The sequence below is a fragment of the Pseudophryne corroboree genome, assembly GCF_028390025.1.
Source record: "Pseudophryne corroboree isolate aPseCor3 chromosome 3 unlocalized genomic scaffold, aPseCor3.hap2 SUPER_3_unloc_24, whole genome shotgun sequence".
Taxonomy (NCBI): Eukaryota; Metazoa; Chordata; class Amphibia; order Anura; family Myobatrachidae; genus Pseudophryne; species Pseudophryne corroboree.
Genome location: NW_026967513.1, coordinates 952047 through 976072, shown reverse-complemented (window position 1 = coordinate 976072; position 24026 = coordinate 952047). Strand labels below are relative to the sequence as shown.

General features: G+C 44.1%; 1 protein-coding gene across 1 annotated transcript in view; it reads left to right on the top strand.

Annotated features, from left to right (window-relative positions):
* LOC134983773 (oocyte zinc finger protein XlCOF6-like) overlaps window positions 1-23483 on the top strand; it is a 78276-nt gene extending 54793 nt beyond the window's left edge. The window contains exon 6 of the mRNA XM_063949410.1: window positions 21180-23483. Coding sequence (XP_063805480.1) covers window positions 21180-22678 — 1499 coding nt within the window. The 3' untranslated portion in view covers window positions 22679-23483. The remainder of the gene's footprint in view (window positions 1-21179) is intronic.
* The last annotated feature ends 543 nt before the right edge of the window (window positions 23484-24026 follow it).

The following is a 24026-nucleotide window of genomic DNA, read 5'->3' as shown; positions in this document are numbered from 1 at the left end:
TCAAATTTAGTAGTACTCACCAGGGCCGGATTAACGTCTGTCAAATGTATATGACGGGAGTGGTAAGCGTGACCGGCGGTCAGGAGACCGTCAGTCAGCATACCGATGCCAGGATCCCGATAGTGGAATCCTGGCGGGAGGGGGCAAGTTTAGCTAGCCTCTTGCGGGCTCGGTGGCGACTGTGCCAAGTGGGAAAAGTCCCTATTGGTCACGGGATGTAGGTGGAGGTTATGTGTCTGCCGGTCACATGGCTACATCCCGTATATGACACATACTGTATGTGTATAATGATGTAGATGTGATGTCAGTATTATGCTCTGCTGTGTAATTTAGGTGTGATGACCGTATATAGCCCCCATGTGTGATGTCAATGTGTAGCCCTGCTGTGTAATGTTGGTGTGATGTCAGTTTGTAGCCATGTAATGTAGCTGTGATGTCAGTGTGTCGCCCTGCTGTGTAATATAGCTGCAATGTCAGTGTGTAGCCAGTACTGAGCTTTGTACTTCAGTTTTCACCTACCACTGCAGGACACACTCCTGTTTGACAGATACGCCCATAGGTGGAGATAGACACACCCCTTGGGTGGTATGTGACACGCCCCCTCAATGGTGCGCCGAGCGGCACATTAAGAGTGCGATCTATAATCTCCCTGAAACTACTTTTCAAAAGTAGGCAAGTATGGTGTTCCCTCCACTTCCACTAATACCCAAAACTCTCAAGATTATAAGAAGAACAAGGGTTGGGGCGATTCTCATTGCCCCAGATTGGCCATGGAGGGCTTGGTATCCAGATTTTCAGGAGTTACTGGTAGAAGATCCTCTGCCTCTTCCTCTTCGAGAGGACCTCCTTCAGCAAGGGCCGATGGTTTATCAAGACTTACCGTGGCTACATTTGACAGCATGGCTGTTGAACGCCAGATACTAGCCCAAAATGGTATTCCCAATGAAATAATTCCCACACGTATTCATAGGAAGAGAGTAACGTCTAGACATTACCATCGTATTTGGGGAAAGTATGTTTCTTGGTGTGAATCCAAGAAGTCTCCTGCGGTGGAGTTTCAATTAGGATGTCTTCTTCTATTTCTACAGGCTGGTGTGGATGTGGGTTTAAGATTAAGGTCTGTCAAGGTCCAAATTTCCGGCTTCAATTTTCTTTCAGAAACAGTTGGCTTCCCCTGCCTGAGGTTCAGATGTTTGTAAAAGGGGTTCTGCGCTTCCAACCACCATTTGTGCCCCCTGCGGCACCATGGGATCTTAACGTGGTGTTGCAGTTCCTAAAGTCGGACTGGTTTGAACCTCTTTAAGAGGTGGAGTTAAAGTTTCTCACTTGGAAAGTGGTCATGCTGTTGGATTTGGCGTCAGGCAGACGCGTGTCTGAGTTAGGGGCTTTGTCTCATAAGAGTCCTTACTTGATCTTTCATGAAGATAGGGCTGAGCTAAGAACACGTCAGCAATTTCTTCCAAAGGTAGTGTCTTTCCATATTAACCAACCTGTTGTGGTGCCAGTGGCTTCTGACACCTCAGCTGTTTCGAAGTCCTTGGATGTCATCAGAGCTTTGAGGACTTAAGTTGCTCGGTTAAGGAAAACAGAAGCTTTGTTTGTCCTCTATGACCCCAACAAGATTGGGTGTCCTGCTTCTAAGCAGACTATTGCACGCTAGATTAGAGGTACGATTCAGCATGCTCATTCCTAGGATTGCCGATACCAACTTCGGTAAAGGCCCACTCTACAAGAAAAGTGGGTTCTTCCTGGGCGGCTGCCCGTGGTGTTTCGGCTTTACAGATTTGCCGAGCGGCTACTTGGTCAGGGGCAAACACGTTTGCTAAGTTTTACAGGTTTGACACCTTGGCTGCTGACGACCTTCTATTTGGTCAGTCAGTTCTGCAGGAACATTAGCACCTTCCTGCCCATACTGAGAGCTTTGGTACATCCCCATGGTACTAAAATGGACCCCAGTATCCTCTAGGACGTAAGAGAAAATAGGATTTTAATATACCTACCGGTAAATCCTTTTCTCGTAGTCTGTAGAGGATGCTGGGTGCCCGCCCAGTGCTCCTTTTTCCTGCATTATCTTTTTTCTTCTTACACAAGTTCTCATGTGTTAAGCTGTTATACTGCAGCTGCTGTTTCGTTATTCATGCTCGTTGGCATGTTTTATGTTGATTGCCATGTTGTGCGGCATGGTTGGGCGATGTGAGCTGGTGTGAATCTCGCCACTAGCTTAATGTTAAATCCTTTTCTCAAAGTTGTCCGTCTCCTGGGGCACAGTTATTATACTGAGGTCTGGAGGTGGGGCATTGAGGGAGAAGCCAGTTCACACTATTGAAAAGTCTTAAAGTGCCGAAGGCTCCTGCGGAACAGTCTATACCCCATGGTACTAAAATGGACCCCAGCATCCTCTATGGACTACGAGAAAAGGATTTACCAGTAGGTATATTAAAATGCTATTTTCTGAGGCAGTTCTGCTGAAAGACCGCAAACTGGCATCTGCCCGGTTTTATTAGAGAGTCTGGAATTCTTACTTCATCTAGTGTGTTGACAAGAATTATGATGCATATCAATTCAGAATGTCCAGAATCCTGGCTTTTCTACAATGAGGCCTTGACCTAGGTCTTCATCTGGCCACCCTCGAGGTTCACATCTCTGCCTAGTCGGTATGGTTTCAGAGGAAAATTGCATCTATACCTGACATTCATACTTTCACTCAGGGTGTACTTAGAAGTCAGCCTCCCCATGTCCCTCCTGTGGCTCCATGGGATTTGACTGTTGTACTAAAGGTCCTGCAAGAGTCTCCATTTTAACCTTTTGAGTCAGTGGACCTCATGGCCAAGGTCCTGTTCTTTCTGGCAATTGCCTCTGCAAAAAGGGTGTCGGTCTTAAAAGCTTTGTCCTGTCGTCCACCCTATTTGATTTTTCACAGTGACCGGCCAGTTTTCCGAAATAGACCTGGTTATTTGCCTAAGGTGCTGTCATCTTTTCACCTTAAACAAGAGATTGTGGTTACGGCCTTTATCTCTTCAGATTTGTCTTCCAAAGACCGTTCTTTGGATGTGGTAAGGACTCTCTGTATTTGTGGAAAGGACTGCCTCTATCAGGAGGTCAGATACCCTTTTTGTACTGTTTGGTTTTCACAAACGTGGCTGGCCTGCGAATTAGTAAACTTTGGCCAGATGGATTAGAATGGTGATTGCACAAGCTTATACGCAGGCTGGACTTCCAGCTCCTGCTGCTATTAAAGCCCATCCTACTCTGTCTGTTGAACCCTCTTGGGCGGCTCGGCGTGGCGCATCCGCAGAACAATTGTGAAGGTGGCTACATGGTCCTCAGTGAACATGTTTATTAGGTTCTATGCCTTTTATACTTCTGCCTCCCAGGATGCTTCCTTTGGATGCCACGTTCTCATGCCCGTTAAGGCGTGTCCCCTCCCTTGAGGAACGTCGCCAATGTTTTCCTGTGGAAACCAATGTATCCTGCTGCAGAAAATGAGAGATATTGGTAGACTTACCATTGTTAATGCTCTTTCTGCAAGGTACATTGGTTCCACAGGGCGCCCACCCTGACGCACCTAGTTTCTGTGGGTTTGTATGACATTAGCAGCTGGTACCTTCTCCTGTTGTGAGAATGTGGTTCTATGTGATTAACATCTGCCTTCTCTTTTACCTGCTCCTGCATTTGACTGGTTAAACAAAACTGAGCTCCAGTGCCTGGAGGTGGGGTTATAGAGGAGGCCCCAATGCATTCTGGGACAGCCTAAAGCTTTAGCCTGTTGGTGCCTCTGGATCAAGATCCACTCTACACCTCAATTTTTTTCCTGGGGATACCGCAGTGTTTTCCTGTGGAACCAATGAACCTCGCGGAAAGAGAGTTAACAATGGTAAGTCTACCATATGAAACATCTAGGGTCATCTGTGTAAAGTCCAATAGAGTCTGTAGAACGTGTGCATACTTCAAACTATCAAATAACAGAAAAAAATGAATAAAATAGGGAACAAAAATGGGAGACAATCAAAAATAGCGTCCATAAAGGAGCTAGAGATTCCGTGGCTAGGGTACCGTGACAGAAAGGTAGAAAAAGGTGGCGGTCGGGCCTAAAAGGGAAACCCACCGACTACCCCAAGTAGCCATATGACAGTGCAAAATCTAGTCATCATAGTAACAATTGTACAAAAAAATATCAAATCTCAATGTAACCAATGTATCCAAAGGAGGTAAAGGCCAAGAACCTGGCCTGATATCCAATGTAGGTTCTACCAACACAGTTATAAGGGCAACAGGATGTTAAAGACAAATCAGTCATGCTTTACCTGAACACCCAAACATTCTAGAAAGGTATTATGAAACGTAACAGTGGAAAGAATATCAGACCATATACCATATAGTAATTAAATAGCACAGGAAATAAAGATAAAAAGATACATTTTATACCCATAACAAGAGCAAATAAATCTGGCCCAAAAATAGATCCATGCCCAGTAACTTAGTCCCAGTTGGCACATGTTACAGTAGGAAACAAACTCTGAGTGTCTGTAACAGTCTTACTCCTTTAGCATATTACTTCAAGATGAAAGACAACTCCTCCGGGATTGGTTTAGGTAAAGTGTCATGAAGGACTGTCAACAGGAATGTCCCACTTTTTCAGAATAGCAGGGCCATCCTCGGGTGAAGGTATCACTGCAAAGGTGCCATTTAGCATTACAATAAGCTTAGTAGGAAAGCCCCATTTGTATTGCACATTTCCTTGGGTGGAATAGATGCCTTTTGGCCAGTGTCACAGTAGAAATATCTGCAGATTATCCAGGCAAGATTATTGTGGACAAGGAATACAAAGCAGCCTGCAGAATGCGTTCTTTAATATGAAATAAGTGGACCCTGAGCAGAGTTTGCCTCTGTGCTTGGATAGGGGCCTGTTCAGACTTTGGGAGTCTATGGATCCTATCAATAAGAAGGTCCGCGGCATAATCATAAAGCTCAGCATTTGTAGCAGAATCCGGAACGCCCATTATTCTGATATTATTTCTCTGAGACCTGTCTTCTAAATCAATGACTTTATCACGAATAGAGACCATGTCTTCCTGAAGGAATTGTGAGATGCAACAATCTCTTTCATCTTAGTCTGTACGAGTGCCAATCTCACTGATACTGGACCTCAAACTTGAATATTAGAGTTAAATTCTGAGATTATTTCAGTCCTTAAATATAGATAACATAGAATGTATAGAGCGTAGAGTAACAGGACCATCTAGAGTGTGTTAAGACGTCTTCAGCCATTACAGCTGGGCTGTGTGACTGACAAGTAGAAGCAGATGAAGTTGTAGTGGTCTCAGAAGGACCACCTGAATTTGAGGTACCAAAGAGATGGACAGGTGGGGCCAATTTGGTACCTTTTAACCTTTTTTGGAGTCAAGGTGGGTCATTCTGAGTTGATTGCTCGCTAGCAACTTTTTTCAGCGCTGCGATCAGTTTAAAACTCATCAAAACTGCGCATGTGCATGCACCACAATGCGCAGGCGAGTCGTACGGGTACAAAGAGGATTGGTGCTGGGCAATGGATTTAACGAAGAATCCATTCGCACAGCCGATCGCAAGGTGATTGATGTAAAGAAGGCGTTTATAGGTGTCAACTGACCGTTTTCTGGGAGTATTTGCAGGGCAGGGGTCTGACGTCAATTCCGGGACCAAAAATTCTGAAGAGATCGCAGCGGCTGAGTAAGTCCAGAGCTACTCAGAAACTGCAACAAACTTTTTTGTGCCGACTGCTGCAAAAGCGTTCGCACACTTGCAAAGCGAAAATACACTCCCCCTTAGGTGGCGACTATCTGATCGCAGCACAACAAACAGTTGCTAGCGAGCGATCATCTCGAAATGACCCCCATAAGGCGGCTCCAAAGAGACTGACCTCTCAGAGATAGGAAAATACAATGTATAAATAAAAGGAGCAGTATTACGCTGTCAGGAGATTACATCAAGATGACTCAGTTCAAAATGACATTCTTAGTCGGGGTGACGGGATATCCGAGCCAAAACTTCAAGTAAACCTGATGTAATGCAACTCAAATAACACAGTAATGACCGAGAAATTCCACTAGAGGTCAGCGTGATCACAGACGTTAAGTACTCAGCACAGAGACACAAATGGCAAAATATATTCAGTGAATAAATCCACAAAATAATATACTGTGAGGTTGTATTCAGAGTGTAATGAGCTGTAAACAGACGATACTTGATACTGGGCTCTGCATGTAGACTGAGAGGAAGTAGATTATAGTGGTACCATATAAATAGAAGGTATTTTCACCTCCAGGCAAATGCCTCAATTTAGTATAGTGGCCCCGGTCCAGCCGTCAGTACACTTATTTAGCAGCTTATATTAATTTTACACTTTATTGAAGGCAAAGCATGCGATGGCCGGGTACCAGGATCCAAAATGGCAGCCACCTCACTTCCCAATCCCAGTCACGGGCTCTGGTGACTGTGAGCAGCCCGTTCTGTCCCCAGCAGAAGTGGGAGAGCAAATGCTCCCACCTGAGGCAAAATCGCCTCCAAGTCAGGTATCCGGAGCGTGCAGGAAAGACTGGGCACACTTATTCCCAGACTACAGTCGTGGCTTCAGCGGCGTCACTAGGCTGCGGCAGTGAAGAGTGCCCGGAGTGAGCGACTTTAGGCCAGTAGGAGTGGGGGACTTAATAGATTGGGTCTGGGTCCCAGCGGCGGCTGAGAGCTATCAGGTAGGGTAGATAAGAAGCCATATATGGGGAGATGTACTAAGCAGTGATGAAAGTGAAGTGAGTCAGTAGACAAGTTGCCCATGGCAACCAATCGGCATTGATGTAACATTTATAATTTACATACTATAAAAGTATACAGAGCAGCTCATTGGTTACTATGGGCAACTTCTCCACTTTTATTACTGCTTAGTACATGTGCCCCTTAGTGAGGAGAGCTCCAGGAAGCACGTCTGGATGGACCACGCCCCTCTTATTTATTATTTTATATACTCCCAGGGGTGACAGGTGTGGTACATCCCTGCAAAGGCAGATCCAATCTCTTTCTCATCAGACTCTGCTGTCTTCCCTGCACTCTCACTCAGATGTTCACTGCTGCCAGTAGCACACGTATGAGAAGCAGAAGTATGGCGGCAGCTGTATAGATCCTGATATGTAATTCTCTATATCATACCGTACAGACATCTTCCTTATTACTATTGAGACTATAGAGGTAAGACACTGATGATGGGGGTGTAAGAGTGGATTATAACCTAGTAGATGATGATGATTGCAGTGTATTATATGGTGTATTGCATGTAAAGTACTTTGTTCCACACCTACTCTGCTGTAGCAATATACCTTATATAAGGGTGAGTAACACATGTACAGGCTTACCAGCGTATGAGCACACACATAAAGGAATACTACCTTACCAATGCTTCAAGAAAAGAGTGGTGTTGAACCCCTGGCGCACTATATTACTAGATGCTATTTCTATTGTTGAATAATGGAATCAATATGTTGGTTGTAACACAACACTGACGATGTTTATTAAAATACAATCCCCAGCTGGGAATAAACAAAAACAAACAAATAATGAACATGTACACACAAATGTGGTAGATGGGAAAAAACCCAGTGCTTTCATAAAGTGCTTTCTGTGCTTAAAGTCCTTCTTAATTATAGAAGAAATCTCTCACCATGTTGCATAGCCGCGGTGGGCTAGCTTTTTGAAGAGATAGCTATGGTCCTAGGCTGAATTGCCCAGCACCACCGCAGCAAGCGTATCAGCTTCCTAGTCACTGGTTCCCAGATCTCCACCACTTCTGTCCTTATCCAAATAACGCGTTTCGGTCTTTTATTGGCCTTTCTCAAAGTTGGATAAGGGATGTCCTCCATGCTGGCTTTTTATTTCCTTACTGATTACTGTGTAATGAACGGTAATCCATTCCACCTGTAACTTCCGGGATCATGTACCGGAAGTGAGGTGGATGCGTTCCAAATGTCGGGGAGGAAGTAGTTTTTGCGTTCCACGAGTAATTCTGGCGTCCGTGATCATTCACCGGAAGTGCGGTGGATGCGTTCCAGATGCCGGATGTTGTTTTTTTGCGTTCCACCAGTGCTTCTGCCGTGTCCTCCTCCGATTTTAGATGTTTGCAGGTCAAACATCATTATAAGTGCGGTCCAAAGTTTCTCTTCCTTCACTGGGGAGCTCAATGGTTACACTTTATATTATGTGTGGATATAATAAGTTGATTTACCCCATCTCTACCAAACTAGGTGGTACTTCATTCCCAACCTGTCCATCCCTATTACCAAGATGGGGTAAGCTTTGTTTCACATTCATATCCATATAATCGATCCACATAAAAGGGGGGAAGAGATAAATAATACATTAATACAGAATCAATAAAAATCAATAAAAATTATTTAAAATTGGTATGATATATAAAGCTGTTATGACAGGAAACTATAAAAATATTTTAAAAGTGCTTAAGAATAATAAGGGAAATATGGTGGATGAAGGAATGAGATAATAAAATATCATAAAAACCATTTCAACTCAAAATCAATGTTGAGGCCGTTTGGTCTAATGGAGTTTAGCATATAAATCCACTTCATCTCACTTCTCGCTAATCTGGTTTCTATGTTATTGCTTTTCCAATTTGGTTTAATATGTTGTATACCCAGATACCTCTTAATTTGACGTTCACATTTACCGTGAACGGTCCTGAAGTGTTCTGATAAAGGGTGTGTATCGAGGCCTTTCCGGATATTATACACATGTTCTGCCACTCTCACCTTCAGTGGTCTAGATGTTTTTCCAATGTATATATACCCGCATTCACATTCCAGCAGGTAAATGACATTTTTCGAATGGCATGTTATAAAGTCATTAATTTTAGAAAACTTGCCCTTGTGTTCAAATTCAGTAGTTTTTCTTGAAATATCTTTTTTTGTGGTGGACTTGCACATGATGCAAGACCCACAACGATGGAACCCTTTATTGCACGACCTCACTGTATTTTTTTCTTGTAGACTACTTCGTACTACATGGTCCTTGATGGACTTGGCTTTCTTGTAAATGAAAACAGGTTTGGGTGGAAGATAGCTTCCCAAAACTGGATCATCTAATAGAATACGCCAATTGTTTTTGAATATCTTTTCGATCTTCTTATAATTTCCACCATACTGAGTGATGAAAGCCCACTGGTAGGGATTATCTCCGCTGGCTTGTGGCTCCTTTTCTTTCAAAAGATCTTTCCTTTCGATTGAGTCAACCTTCTTCTTCGCTACTTCTAATAATGATGAGTCGTATCCTTTTTCTAGGAACCTGTTGGACATTTCATCCATTTGTAAATTTAGAATGACAGGGTCTGTGCAATTTCTCTTGAGTCGTTTATATTGACCCACCGGGATATTATTAAGCCATCTAAAATGATGTTCACTGTTAATGTGCAAATATGCATTTGAATCTGTCGGTTTGCGATGCGTCTTTGTGCAAATGGTTTGATCTTGAATATACACCCTTAAATCCAAGAACACCAGTTCTTCTTTGCTCTGGGTATATGTTAAGACAATATTGAACTGGTTGCTATTTAAAATCTCTTTAAAAGCTCCCAAAGATTCATCATCTCCATTCCAGATGCAAAAAATGTCATCAATAAATCGCCACCAGCACACCAGGCCCGCTCCCTGTCCCCTTACATGATCTATTGTGAGACTTTCCCAATAGGCCATGTAGAGATTTGCGTAACTGGGAGCGAACCTGGTGCCCATGGCGGTTCCCTTTAATTGTAGGTAATAAGAGCCGTCAAAATAAAAATAATTATTACGAAGGATAAAATCAATTGCTTCCATCAAAAAAGATTTGGTTTCCTCCTTAAAATCACTTTTGTTTAAAAAGTATTCAACGGCTGTTTTTCCTTTGTCCCAATCTATTATTGTATATAAAGTGCTTACATCTGCACTAATTAAAGTGCTGTTGGTATCCCAGGGTATCTTCTCTAGTTTCCTCAATATATCTCCTGTATCCTTCAGATAAGCACTAGTGGTGACTACCACGGTCTGTAAAAAGGAGTCTACCATTGCAGATAGATTGGACGTTACACTATTGGTCCCAGTAATTATCGGGCGTCCTGGAGGGTGGTTTACATCCTTGTGTACCTTAGGTAACACGTAGATGGTGGGAGTGGAGGGATCACTCACATTAATGAACTCCTGCTCACTTTCTGTGATAGCTCCGCTATCCACTGCCCTTTTTGTCAACACCTTTAGTTTTTCTATTATACTTTTTAGTGGGTCAGATTTCAATTTCTTGTACGTATCCTGATCTCCAAGTTGTCTGTAAACTTCCTTTAGGTAGTAGTCTTTTGTCATTACTACCACTCCTCCCCCCTTATCGGCTGGTTTTATTACAATTTCATCATTAGATTGTAATGACTCCATCGCCTGAAATTCCTTTTTTGTAAGGTTCTTTTTCTTTGACCGTGGTATGGTTCTCAGCTCCTTAGATACAATGGAATTAAAGCAATTGATGCTTCCACCTTTTATATGTTGAGGATAGAAGCTGGACTTCTTCTTAAATTTTGATACCTCAACAATTTCTTCCTTGTCCGACGGTTCCTTGCTTAAAAAGAATTTTTTAAGGGTGATCTTCCTAATGTACTTTTGGAGATCAATGAAAAGATCAAATGGATTGGGGTCGCTAGATGGGGCGAATTTAAGTCCCTTCAGAAGTACACTTTGCTCATAGGGGGTCAGGACATGGCCACTGAGATTAAATATTTTACTCTCAGTTTCAGTGATACACACAGAATCTTCTGTTTGTGTGTTCACAATGTCAATGATTACTTGTTTCTTTTTTGTGGAGTTTTTTGGGGTTTTTTTTACACCCCCTCTTTTACCCCTCTTAGTGGTTTTTACACGTGTATTGGTCATTCCCTCCTTGGGGGTCTCCGGCCCCTTTCTAAAAAATGACGGCTATCCCTCGGGGTGGGTAGGTTCTCTTGTATTACATTATCCTCAGTAAATTTCCCTTCTCTAACGGTATTGCTCAAATTTGTATATATATCTCTCCTTCTTGTTGTGTATTTTGGAGTTTGATAATAGTCACCCCTTTCGTTTGGTCTATCATTTCTCCTTCTTGTATCAAAACTGGGAGGAGGTTTATCAAACGTTTGCCTCCTATCCCAATTCCGATAATGATTCCTTTGGGTAAACCCACTTTCTCTATCGTCCTAGTGGATGCTGGGGTTCCTGAAAGGACCATGGGGAATAGCGGCTCCGCAGGAGACAGGGCACAAAAAGTAAAGCTTTTCCAGATCAGGTGGTGTGCACTGGCTCCTCCCCCTATGACCCTCCTCCAGACTCCAGTTAGATTTTTGTGCCCGGCCGAGAAGGGTGCAATCTAGGTGGCTCTCCTAAAGAGCTGCTTAGAAAAAGTTTAGCTTAGGTTTTTTATTTTACAGTGAGTCCTGCTGGCAACAGGATCACTGCAACGAGGGACTGAGGGGAGAAGAAGTGAACTCACCTGCGTGCAGGATGGATTGGCTTCTTGGCTACTGGACATCAGCTCCAGAGGGACGATCACAGGTACAGCCTGGATGGTCACCGGAGCCGCGCCGCCGGCCCCCTTGCAGATGCTGAAGTCAGAAGAGGTCCAAAATCGGCGGCTGAAGACTCCTGCAGTCTTCTAAAGGTAGCGCACAGCACTGCAGCTGTGCGCCATTTTCCTCTCAGCACACTTCACACGCAGTCACTGAGGGTGCAGGGCGCTGGGGGGGGGGCCCTGGGAGGCAAATGTAACCTATAGAAAGGCTAAAAATACCTCACATATAGCCCCCAGAGGCTATATGGAGATATTTAACCCCTGCCTGGATTCACTAAATAGCGGGAGACGAGCCCGCCAAAAAAGGGGTGGGGCCTATCTCCTCAGCACACGGCGCCATTTCCTCTCACAGCTCCGCTGGTCAGGACGGCTCCCAGGTCTCTCCCCTGCACTGCACTACAGAAACAGGGTAAAACAGAGAGGGGGGGCAAATTTATGGCGATATTTTTATATATATAAAGCAGCTATAAGGGAGCACTTATTATAAGGCTATCCCTGTTATATATAGCGCTTTTGGTGTGTGCTGGCAAACTCTCCCTCTGTCTCCCCAAAGGGCTAGTGGGTCCTGTCTTTGTTAGGAGCATTCCCTGTGTGTCTGCTGTGTGTCGGTACGTGTGTGTCGACATGTATGAGGACGATATTGGTGTGGAGGCGGAGCAATTGCCAAATATGAGGATGTCACCCCCTAGGGAGTCGACACCAGAATGGATGCCTTTATTTATGGAACTACGGGATAGTGTCAACACGCTAAAGCAGTCGTTTGACGACATGAGACGGCCGGACAATCAATTAGTGCCTGTCCAGGCGACTCAAACACCGTCAGGGGCTGTAAAACGCCCTTTGCCTCAGTCGGTCGACACAGACCCAGACACAGGCACTGACTCCAGTGGTGACGGTGACGAATCAACCGTATTTTCCAGTAGGGCCACACGTTATATGATTTTGGCAATGAAGGAGGCGTTACATTTAGCTGATACTACAGGTACCACTAAACAGGGTATTATGTGGGGTGTGAAAAAACTACCTATAGTTTTTCCTGAATCAGAAGAATTAAATGACGTGTGTAATGAAGCGTGGGTTGCTCCTGATAAAAAGCTGAAAATTTCAAAGAAATTATTGGCATTATACCCTTTCCCGCCAGAGGTTAGGGAGCGCTGGGAAACATCTCCTAGGGTGGACAAGGCGCTAACACGCTTATCAAAACAAGTGGCGTTACCCTCTCCTGAGACGGCCGCACTTAAAGATCCATCAGATAGGAGGATGGAAAATATCCAAAAAAGTATATACACACATGCAGGTGTTATACTACGACCAGCTATAGCGACTGCCTGGATGTGCAGTGCTGGGGTAGTTTGGTCAGAGTCCCTGATTGAAAATATTGATACCCTGGACAGGGACAATATTTTACTGTCGTTAGAACAAATAAAGGATGCATTTCTTTATATGCGTGATGCACAGAGGGATATCTGCACACTGGCATCACGGGTAAGTGCTATGTCCATTTCGGCCAGAAGAGCTTTATGGACGCGACAGTGGACAGGCGATGCGGATTCAAAACGGCATATGGAAGTTTTGCCGTATAAAGGGGAGGAGTTATTTGGAGTCGGTCTATCAGATTTGGTGGCCACGGCTACAGCCGGGAAATCCACCTTTCTACCTCAAGTCACTCCCCAACAGAAAAAGGCACCGACTTTTCAACCGCAGCCCTTTCGTTCCTTTAAAAATAAGAGAGCAAAGGGCTATTCATATCTGCCACGAGGCAGAGGTCGAGGGAAGAGACAGCAACAGGCAGCTCCTTCCCAGGAACAGAAGCCCTCCCCGGCTTCTACAAAAGCCTCAGCATGACGCTGGGGCTTCTCAAGCGGACTCGGGGACGGTGGGCGGTCGTCTCAAAAATTACAGCGCGCAGTGGGCTCACTCGCAAGTAGATCCCTGGATCCTGCAGATAATATCTCAGGGGTACAGGTTGGAATTAGAGACAGATCCACCTCGCCGTTTCCTGAAGTCTGCTTTACCAACGTCCCCCTCCGAAAGGGAGACGGTTTTGGAAGCCATTCACAAGCTGTACTCTCAGCAGGTGATAGTCAAGGTACCTCTTCTACAACAAGGGAAGGGGTATTATTCCACTCTTTTTGTGGTACCGAAGCCGGATGGCTCGGTAAGGCCTATTCTAAATCTGAAGTCCTTGAACCTGTACATAAAGAAGTTCAAGTTCAAAATGGAGTCACTCAGAGCAGTGATAGCGAACCTGGAAGAGGGGGATTTTATGGTATCCTTGGACATCAAGGATGCGTATCTCCACGTTCCAATTTACCCCTCACACCAGGGGTACCTCAGGTTCGTTGTACAAAACTGTCACTATCAGTTTCAGACGCTGCCGTTCGGATTGTCCACGGCACCTCGGGTCTTTACAAAGGTAATGGCCGAGATGATGATTCTTCTTCGAAGAAAAGGCATATTAATTATCCCATACTTGGACGATCTCCTAATAAGAGCAAGGTCCAGAGAACAGCTAGAGATGGGATTAGCACTGTCTCAAGAAGTGCTAAAACAGCACGGGTGGATTCTGAATATTCCAAAATCCCAGTTAATGCCGACAACTCGTCTGCTGTTCCTAGGGATGATTCTGGACACGGTTCAGAAAAAGGTTTTTCTCCCGGAGGAAAAAGCCAAGGAGTTATCCGAGCTTGTCAGGAACCTCCTAAAACCAGGAAAGGTGTCTGTACATCAATGCACAAGAGTCCTGGGAAAAATGGTGGCTTCTTACGAAGCAATTCCATTCGGCAGATTCCACGCAAGAATTTTCCAAAGGGATCTGTTGGACAAATGGTCAGGGTCGCATCTTCAGATGCACCTGCGGATAACCCTGTCTCCAAGGACAAGGGTGTCTCTTCTGTGGTGGTTGCAGAGTGCTCATCTATTGGAGGGCTGCAGATTTGGCATACAGGATTGGATCCTGGTGACCACGGACGCCAGCCTGAGAGGCTGGGGAGCAGTCACACAAGGAAGAAACTTCCAGGGAGTATGGACGAGCCTGGAAACGTCTCTTCACATAAACATTCTGGAACTAAGAGCAATCTACAATGCTCTAAGCCAGGCAGAACCTCTGCTTCAGGGAAAACCGGTGTTGATCCAGTCGGACAACATCACGGCAGTCGCCCATGTGAACAGACAGGGCGGCACAAGAAGCAGGAGTGCAATGGCAGAAGCTGCAAGGATTCTTCGCTGGGCAGAGAATCATGTGATAGCACTGTCAGCAGTGTTCATCCCGGGAGTGGACAACTGGGAAGCAGACTTCCTCAGCAGACACGATCTTCACCCGGGAGAGTGGGGACTTCATCCAGAAGTCTTCCACATGCTGGTAACCCGTTGGGAAAGACCAATGGTGGACATGATGGCGTCTCGCCTCAACAAAAAACTGGACAGGTATTGCGCCAGGTCAAGAGATCCGCAGGCAATAGCTGTGGACGCGCTGGTAACGCCTTGGGTGTACCAGTCGGTGTATGTGTTTCCTCCTCTGCCTCTCATACCAAAAGTATTGAGAATTATACGGCAAAGAGGCGTAAGAACGATACTAGTGGTTCCGGATTGGCCAGGAAGGACTTGGTACCCGGAACTTCAAGAGATGATCACGGAAGATCCGTGGCCTCTACCTCTAAGGAGGGACTTGCTTCAGCAGGGTCCCTGTCTGTTTCAAGACTTACCGCGGCTGCGTTTGACGGCATGGCGGTTGAACGCCGGATCCTAAAGGAAAAAGGCATGCCGGAAGAAGTCATTCCTACTTTGATTAAAGCAAGGAAGGAAGTAACCGTGCAACATTATCACCGAATTTGGCGAAAATATGTTGCGTGGTGCGAAGATCGGAGTGCTCCGACGGAGGAATTTCAACTGGGTCGATTCCTACATTTCCTGCAATCAGGATTGTCTATGGGTCTCAAATTGGGATCTATTAAGGTTCAAATTTCGGCCCTGTCGATTTTCTTTCAAAAAGAATTGGCTTCAGTCCCTGAAGTCCAGACCTTTGTTAAGGGAGTGCTGCATATACAGCCTCCTGTGGTGCCTCCAGTGGCACCGTGGGATCTCAATGTGGTTTTGGACTTTCTAAAATCTCATTGGTTTGAACCACTAAAAAAGGTGGATTTGAAATATCTCACATGGAAAGTGACCATGCTTCTAGCCCTGGCTTCGGCCAGGAGAGTGTCAGAACTGGCAGCTTTATCTTACAAAAGCCCATATCTGATTTTCCATTCGGACAGGGCAGAACTGCGGACTCGTCCGCATTTTCTCCCTAAGGTGGTGTCAGCATTTCATCTGAACCAGCCTATTGTAGTGCCTGCGGCTACAAGTGACTTGGAGGACTCCAAGTTACTGGACGTTGTCAGAGCATTAAAAATATATATTGCAAGGACAGCTGGAGTCAGAAAATCTGACTCGTTGTTTATATTGTATGCACCCAACAAGATGGGTGCTCCTGCGTCTAAGCAGACGATTGCTCGTTGGATCTGTAGCACAATCCAACTTGCACATTCTGTGGCAGGCCTGCCACAGCCTAAATCTGTAAAGGCCCACTCCACAAGGAAGGTGGGCTCATCTTGGGCGGCTGCCCGAGGGGTCTCGGCATTACAACTTTGCCGAGCAGCTACGTGGTCAGGGGAGAACACGTTTGTAAAATTTTACAAATTTGATACTCTGGCTAAGGAGGACCTGGAGTTCTCTCATTCGGTGCTGCAGAGTCATCCGCACTCTCCCGCCCGTTTGGGAGCTTTGGTATAATCCCCATGGTCCTTTCAGGAACCCCAGCATCCACTAGGACGATAGAGAAAATAAGATTTTACTTACCGATAAATCTATTTCTCGGAGTCCGTAGTGGATGCTGGGCGCCCATCCCAAGTGCGGATTATCTGCAATAATTGTACATAGTTATTGTTAACAAATTCGGGTTATTGTTGAAGGAAGCCATCTTTCAGAGGCTCCGCTGTTATCATACTGTTAACTGGGTTTAGATCACAAGTTGTACGGTGTGATTGGTGTGGCTGGTATGAGTCTTACCCGGGATTCAAAATCCTCCCTTATTGTGTACGCTCGTCCGGGCACAGTACCTAACTGGAGTCTGGAGGAGGGTCATAGGGGGAGGAGCCAGTGCACACCACCTGATCTGGAAAAGCTTTACTTTTTGTGCCCTGTCTCCTGCGGAGCCGCTATTCCCCATGGTCCTTTCAGGAACCCCAGCATCCACTACGGACTCCGAGAAATAGATTTATCGGTAAGTAAAATCTTATTATTTCTATTGGTGGGGGTACCATGAAGTTTCCTTCTGGGACCAGTAGTTTTACCCCTCCATACTGGAGTAGAAACAGCTTGTGGTGTTCCCTTCTGTGTCTTAATATCTCGTTTAATGGGCTCAGATAAAATTCCCTCTTTAGGTGCATTGCAGTCTCTCTGAAGTTTACGTTTCTTCCTATTTTTTAACTCCTTAGTTTCTTTTTCCAATTTCTGTAGTATTTCTTTCTCTCTCTCCTTTACTTCTTTTGACTCTATAAAGGGGTCCACTAATACCTTTAAGGATTCTATTTCCTTATTGGTCTCCATGAGCGTTTTCTTTCTCTCCTTTATAATGAGTTCTATTAGAGATAGGCTGCAGTGTGTGAGGATTTTCTCCCATTCCTTAGTGAAACCTTCATTTTCATTGGTAAATGAGGATTTTTTAGATATTAGTAGACCTTTGGGTACTAATTGATTTGGTCAAATAATACTCAAGTGTGGTCACCTCCCACCACAACCTATTTTCCTTGATCATATATTTTTCTAGTTTATTTAACATGGTGGAGAGATCTTCATCCTCCAAACTTATTTCGCTACAGGGTTCATCTAGAAATCCCTTAGATAAATTCCTTCTAGTTTCTCTATACGAAAACATCCCTGCTGCTCGTCTTTACTAATACCGTGTGTTTGCAATGGTTCAAATACAGAAAAATAATGGTACTTTCAAATGAGCGCAGTGAGTATTAAAGTGCTGCCCAGGTTCAAGAACAAAGGAGACAAACACAAATCTCCAACATAAGATTCAAGAAAAGAGTGGTGTTGAACCCCTGGCGCACTATATTACTAGATGCTATTTCTATTGTTGAATAATGGAATCAATATGTTGGTTGTAACACAACACTGACGATGTTTATTAAAATACAATCCCCAGCTGGGAATAAACAAAAACAAACAAATAATGAACATGTACACACAAATGTGGTGAATGGGAAGGAACCCAGTGCTTTCATAAAGTGCTTTCTGTGCTTAAAGTCCTTCTTAATTATAGAAGAAATCTCTCACCATGTTGCATAGCCGCGGTGGGCTAGCTTTTTGAAGAGATAGCTATGGTCCTAGGCTGAATTGCCCAGCACCACCGCAGCAAGCGTATCAGCTTCCTAGTCACTGGTTCCCAGATCTCCACCACTTCTGTCCTTATCCAAATAACGCGTTTCGGTCTTTTATTGGCCTTTCTCAAAGTTGGATAAGGGATGTCCTCCATGCTGGCTTTTTATTTCCTTACTGATTACTGTGTAATGAACGGTAATCCATTCCACCTGTAACTTCCGGGATCATGTACCGGAAGTGAGGTGGATGCGTTCCAAATGTCGGGGAGGAAGTAGTTTTTGCGTTCCACGAGTAATTCTGGCGTCCGTGATCATTCACCGGAAGTGCGGTGGATGCGTTCCAGATGCCGGATGTTGTTTTTTTGCGTTCCACCAGTGCTTCTGCCGTGTCCTCCTCCGATTTTAGATGTTTGCAGGTCAAACATCATTATAAGTGCGGTCCAAAGTTTCTCTTCGTTCACTGGGGAGCTCAATGGTTACACTTTATATTATGTGTGGATATAATAAGTTGATTTACCCCATCTCTACCAAACTAGGTGGTACTTCATTCCCAACCTGTCCATCCCTATTACCAAGATGGGGTAAGCTTTGTTTCACATTCATATCCATATAATCGATCCACATAAAAGGGGGGAAGAGATAAATAATACAGTGAACATCATTTTAGATGGCTTAATAATATCCCGGTGGGTCAATATAAACGACTCAAGAGAAATTGCACAGACCCTGTCATTCTAAATTTACAAATGGATGAAATGTCCAACAGGTTCCTAGAAAAAGGATACGACTCATCATTATTAGAAGTAGCGAAGAAGAAGGTTGACTCAATCGAAAGGAAAGATCTTTTGAAAGAAAAGGAGCCACAAGCCAGCGGAGATAATCCCTACCAGTGGGCTTTCATCACTCAGTATGGTGGAAATTATAAGAAGATCGAAAAGATATTCAAAAACAATTGGCGTATTCTATTAGATGATCCAGTTTTGGGAAGCTATCTTCCACCCAAACCTGTTTTCATTTACAAGAAAGCCAAGTCCATCAAGGACCATGTAGTACGAAGTAGTCTACAAGAAAAAAATACAGTGAGGTCGTGCAATAAAGGGTTCCATCGTTGTGGGTCTTGCATCATGTGCAAGTCCACCACAAAAAAAGATATTACAAGAAAAACTACTGAATTTGAACACAAGGGCAAGTTTTTTAAAATTAATGACTTTATAACATGCCATTCGAAAAATGTCATTTACCTGCTGGAATGTGAATGCGGGTATATATACATTGGAAAAACATCTAGACCACTGAAGGTGAGAGTGGCAGAACATGTGTATAATATCCGGAAAGGCCTCGATACACACCCTTTATCAGAACACTTCAGGACCGTTCACGGTAAATGTGAACGTCAAATTAAGAGGTATCTGGGTATACAACATATTAAACCAAATTGGAAAAGCAATAACATAGAAACCAGATTAGCGAGAAGTGAGATGAAGTGGATTTATATGCTAAACTCCATTAGACCAAACGGCCTCAACATTGATTTTGAGTTGAAATGGTTTTTATGATATTTTATTATCTCATTCCTTCATCCACCATATTTCCCTTATTATTCTTAAGCACTTTTAAAATATTTTTATAGTTTCCTGTCATAACAGCTTTATATATCATACCAATTTTAAATAATTTTTATTGATTTTTATTGATTCTGTATTTTTATTGATTCTGTATTAATGTATTATTTATCTCTTCCCCCCTTTTATGTGGATCGATTATATGGATATGAATGTGAAACAAAGCTTACCCCATCTTGGTAATAGGGATGGACAGGTTGGGAATGAAGTACCACCTAGTTTGGTAGAGATGGGGTAAATCAACTTATTATATCCACACATAATATAAAGTGTAACCATTGAGCTCCCCAGTGAAGGAAGAGAAACTTTGGACCGCACTTATAATGATGTTTGACCTGCAAACATCTAAAATCGGAGGACACGGCAGAAGCACTGGTGGAACGCAAAAAAACAACATCCGGCATCTGGAACGCATCCACCGCACTTCCGGTGAATGATCACGGACGCCAGAATTACTCGTGGAACGCAAAAACTACTTCCTCCCCGACATTTGGAACGCATCCACCTCACTTCCGGTACATGATCCCGGAAGTTACAGGTGGAATGGATTACCGTTCATTACACAGTAATCAGTAAGGAAATAAAAAGCCAGCATGGAGGACATCCCTTATCCAACTTTGAGAAAGGCCAATAAAAGACCGAAACGCGTTATTTGGATAAGGACAGAAGTGGTGGAGATCTGGGAACCAGTGACTAGGAAGCTGATACGCTTGCTGCGGTGGTGCTGGGCAATTCAGCCTAGGACCATAGCTATCTCTTCAAAAAGCTAGCCCACCGCGGCTATGCAACATGGTGAGAGATTTCTTCTATAATTAAGAAGGACTTTAAGCACAGAAAGCACTTTATGAAAGCACTGGGTTCCTTCCCATTCACCACATTTGTGTGTACATGTTCATTATTTGTTTGTTTTTGTTTATTCCCAGCTGGGGATTGTATTTTAATAAACATCATCAGTGTTGTGTTACAACCAACATATTGATTCCATTATTCAACAATAGAAATAGCATCTAGTAATATAGTGCGCCAGGGGTTCAACACCACTCTTTTCTTGAATCTTATGTTGGAGATTTGTGTTTGTCTCCTTTGTTCTTGAACCTGGGCAGCACTTTAATACTCACTGCGCTCATTTGAAAGTACCATTATTTTTCTGTATTTGTACCTTACCAATGCTTCCAGGAGTAACGTTAGGAGACATTTCTCTGATCCATCAGCTCATATGACTGATGTTATTGTTCATCTAGAATCTCCAATTCATACGATATGTTCCCCATCCATTGTTTTACATTAGTGCTGACATAGGACATGGCGAGTGACTACATCTCCATTTATACTTCATGGTTAGTTACCAGTACAAGAGAGAGATATATCTAAGTCTTATTATAATATTTCATTTGTTATTGTGAGTGTTCTCAGGAGGGTGGACACAATGATAGTCTGAGACACAATATTATACAGCCTTCATTAAAAGTTATGTTTTAATATACACACACATTTACAATTAAGTGTCCCAGAGAGTCGTCTTCTCCTATTGTTTACAAGATTAATATTGTTACAGAAAATTTCACATTTCCATAATGTAATTTATTTCCAGCAGATGGACACACAAGCAGGAATATCTCAGAAGGACATCTAATGTTATCCCCGGATTGTGACATAAAAGATAATGACAGTAGACAGGATTCTCCAGGAGCTAACCCCATTACCCCAATTATACATCCAGCTTTATCAGCTGATCCCCCTGATCCTGGGAAATGTTCTCCTGATTACTCTGATATTGGTGCATCTGTTACAGCTCTGAGAGTAGATACAGTGTTTCCCTGTTCTATAGATGCCAAATGTTTTACACAGAACACAAAGCCTATTAACCAACAGACAGGTAAGGCAGGTGAGAGGCCATTTCCATGTTCTGAGTGTGGGAAATGTTTTACATATAAATCACATCTTGTTATACATCAGAGAAGTCACACAGGTGATAGGCCATTTCCATGTTCTGAGTGTGGGAAATGTTTTGCACGGAAATCACATCTTATTAATCATGAGAGAAGTCACACAGGGGAGAATCCATTTCCATGTTCTGAGTGTGGGAAATGTTTTACATTCAAATCAGATCTTGTTAGACATCAGAGAAGTCACACAGGTGAGAAACCATTTCCATGTTCTGAGTGTGGGAAATGTTTTGCACGGAAATCAGTTCTTTTTATACATCAAAGAAGACACACAGGTGAGAAGCCATTTTCTTGCTCAGAGTGTGGAAAATGTTTTGCACACAAATCACATCTTGTTATACATAAGAGAAGTCACACAGGTGAAAAGCCATTTTCTTGCTCTGAGTGTGGGAAATGTTGTGTAAGTAAATCACATCTTGTTATACATCACAGAACTCACACAGGCGAGAGGCCAATTCCATGTTCTGAGTGTGGGAAATATTTTGCACGGAAATCTCATCTTATTAATCATGAGAGAAGTCACACAGGGGAGAATCCATTTCCATGTTCTGAGTGTGGGAAATGTTTTACATTCAAATCAGATCTTGTTAGACATCAGAGAAGTCACACAGGTGAAAAACCATTTCCATGTTCTGAGTGTGGGAAATGTTTTGCACGGAAATCAGTTCTTTTTATACATCAAAGAAGACACACAGGTGAGAAGCCATTTTCTTGCTCAGAGTGTGGGAAATGTTTTGCACACAAATCACATCTTGTTATACATAAGAGAAGTCACACAGGTGAAAAGCCATTTTCTTGCTCTGAGTGTGGGAAATGTTGTGTAAGTAAATCACATCTTGTTATACATCACAGAACTCACACAGATGAGAAGCCATTTTCTTGCTCTGAGTGTGGGAAATGTTTTGCACGGAAATCAGTTCTTTTTATACATCAAAGAAGTCACACAGGTGAGAAGCCATTTTCATGTTCTGAGTGTGGGAAATGTTTTGCACACAAATCATATCTTGTTATACATCAGAGAAGTCACACAGGTGAAAAGCCATTTTCTTGCTCTGAGTGTGGGAAATGTTGTGTAAGTAAATCACATCTTGTTATACATCACAGAACTCACACAGATGAGAGGCCATTTCCATACTCTGAGAAATAAATCATCTCTTGTTTCACACAATAGACATCACTCAGGTGAAGAACCATTTTATTCTTCTGGAGTATACTCGTCATTGCCATGGAATGTTCTTCAAGGTTCTTATCCTATCTCCTATGCTTTATGCAATATACATGCTACCACTGGGTGAAATAATCAGATGTCATGCCCTCATCTACCACTGCTATGCAGATGACCTGTCCTTTGCTCCGGGTACTGAGAACCCAGTACCAATCCTAAATGGTTGTCTAACTGAGCTCCAGATGTGGGTGATGCCAGTTGGCTGTGACTCAGTCCTGGTGAAACAGGTCCTTATGATAGTCTCACCAACAAAGGGCAGGGCTACAGCTCAGCTTTGCAAACCAACCAGACTTGCCACATAACACCCATTCTCTGTTACCTTCAACGGCTGCCTGTAAGATGGTGACTATTACATAATCTTACTGACTCTCCCAGCCCTACATGACCAGGGTCCAAGTACCAGAAGCAGCTTCTGTCTCCTTACTGCCCTGGTTACTTCCATCTGCAGATGATAAACTGTTACCGGCAATACCAAAAATCCACAAGCAGTGCTGATATGTCAGGGGGGAGACAGGGTGGGTGACACTATTGCTGTATCAGAGGCACTGTCTGTGGGTAATATCTCCAAGCAGTGCTGAGGTGGCAGAGGGGGTACACAGGGGGGCTGACAGTAGTGGGGACTGCAGGAGGCAGTGTCTGTGTGAGAATCTTGTCCTCAAGCAGAGCTAAGGTTTCAGAGTGGGAGACAAGGTGGTGGCAGTAGCGGAAGACATGGCGGGTGGCAGTAGTGGGCGGAGACAGGGAGGGTGGCAGTAGTGGGGGGAGACAGGATGGGTGGCAGTAGTGGAAGGAGGTGGCAGTAGAGGGGGGAGACGGTGGGTAGCAGTAGTTTGGGGATTCAGGGCAAATGGCAGTAGTGGGGGGAGACAGGGCAGTGGCAACAGTGGAGGGAGGCAGGGCGGGTGGCAGTAGTGTGGGGGAATACATGGCGGTGGCAGTAGGAGGGAGAAAAGGCAGGTAGCAGTAGTGGGGAAGGCAGGGTGGGTAGCAGTAGTGGGGGAGACAGGGTGGTGGCAGTAGTTGGGGAAGGCAGGGTGACTGGCAGTAGTGGGTGTAGACAGGGCGGTGGCAGTAGTGGAAGGAGACGGCAGGTGGCAGTAGTGGGCGGAGACAGAGCAGTGGCAGTAGTGGGGGGAGAGGGTGGGTAGCAGTAGTGGGGGGATACAGGGAGGTGGCAATAGTGGAGGGAGACAGGGCGGGTGGCAGTAGTGTGGGGGAATACATGGCGGTAGCAGTAGTGGGGGGAGATGGTGGGTGGCAGTAGTGGGGG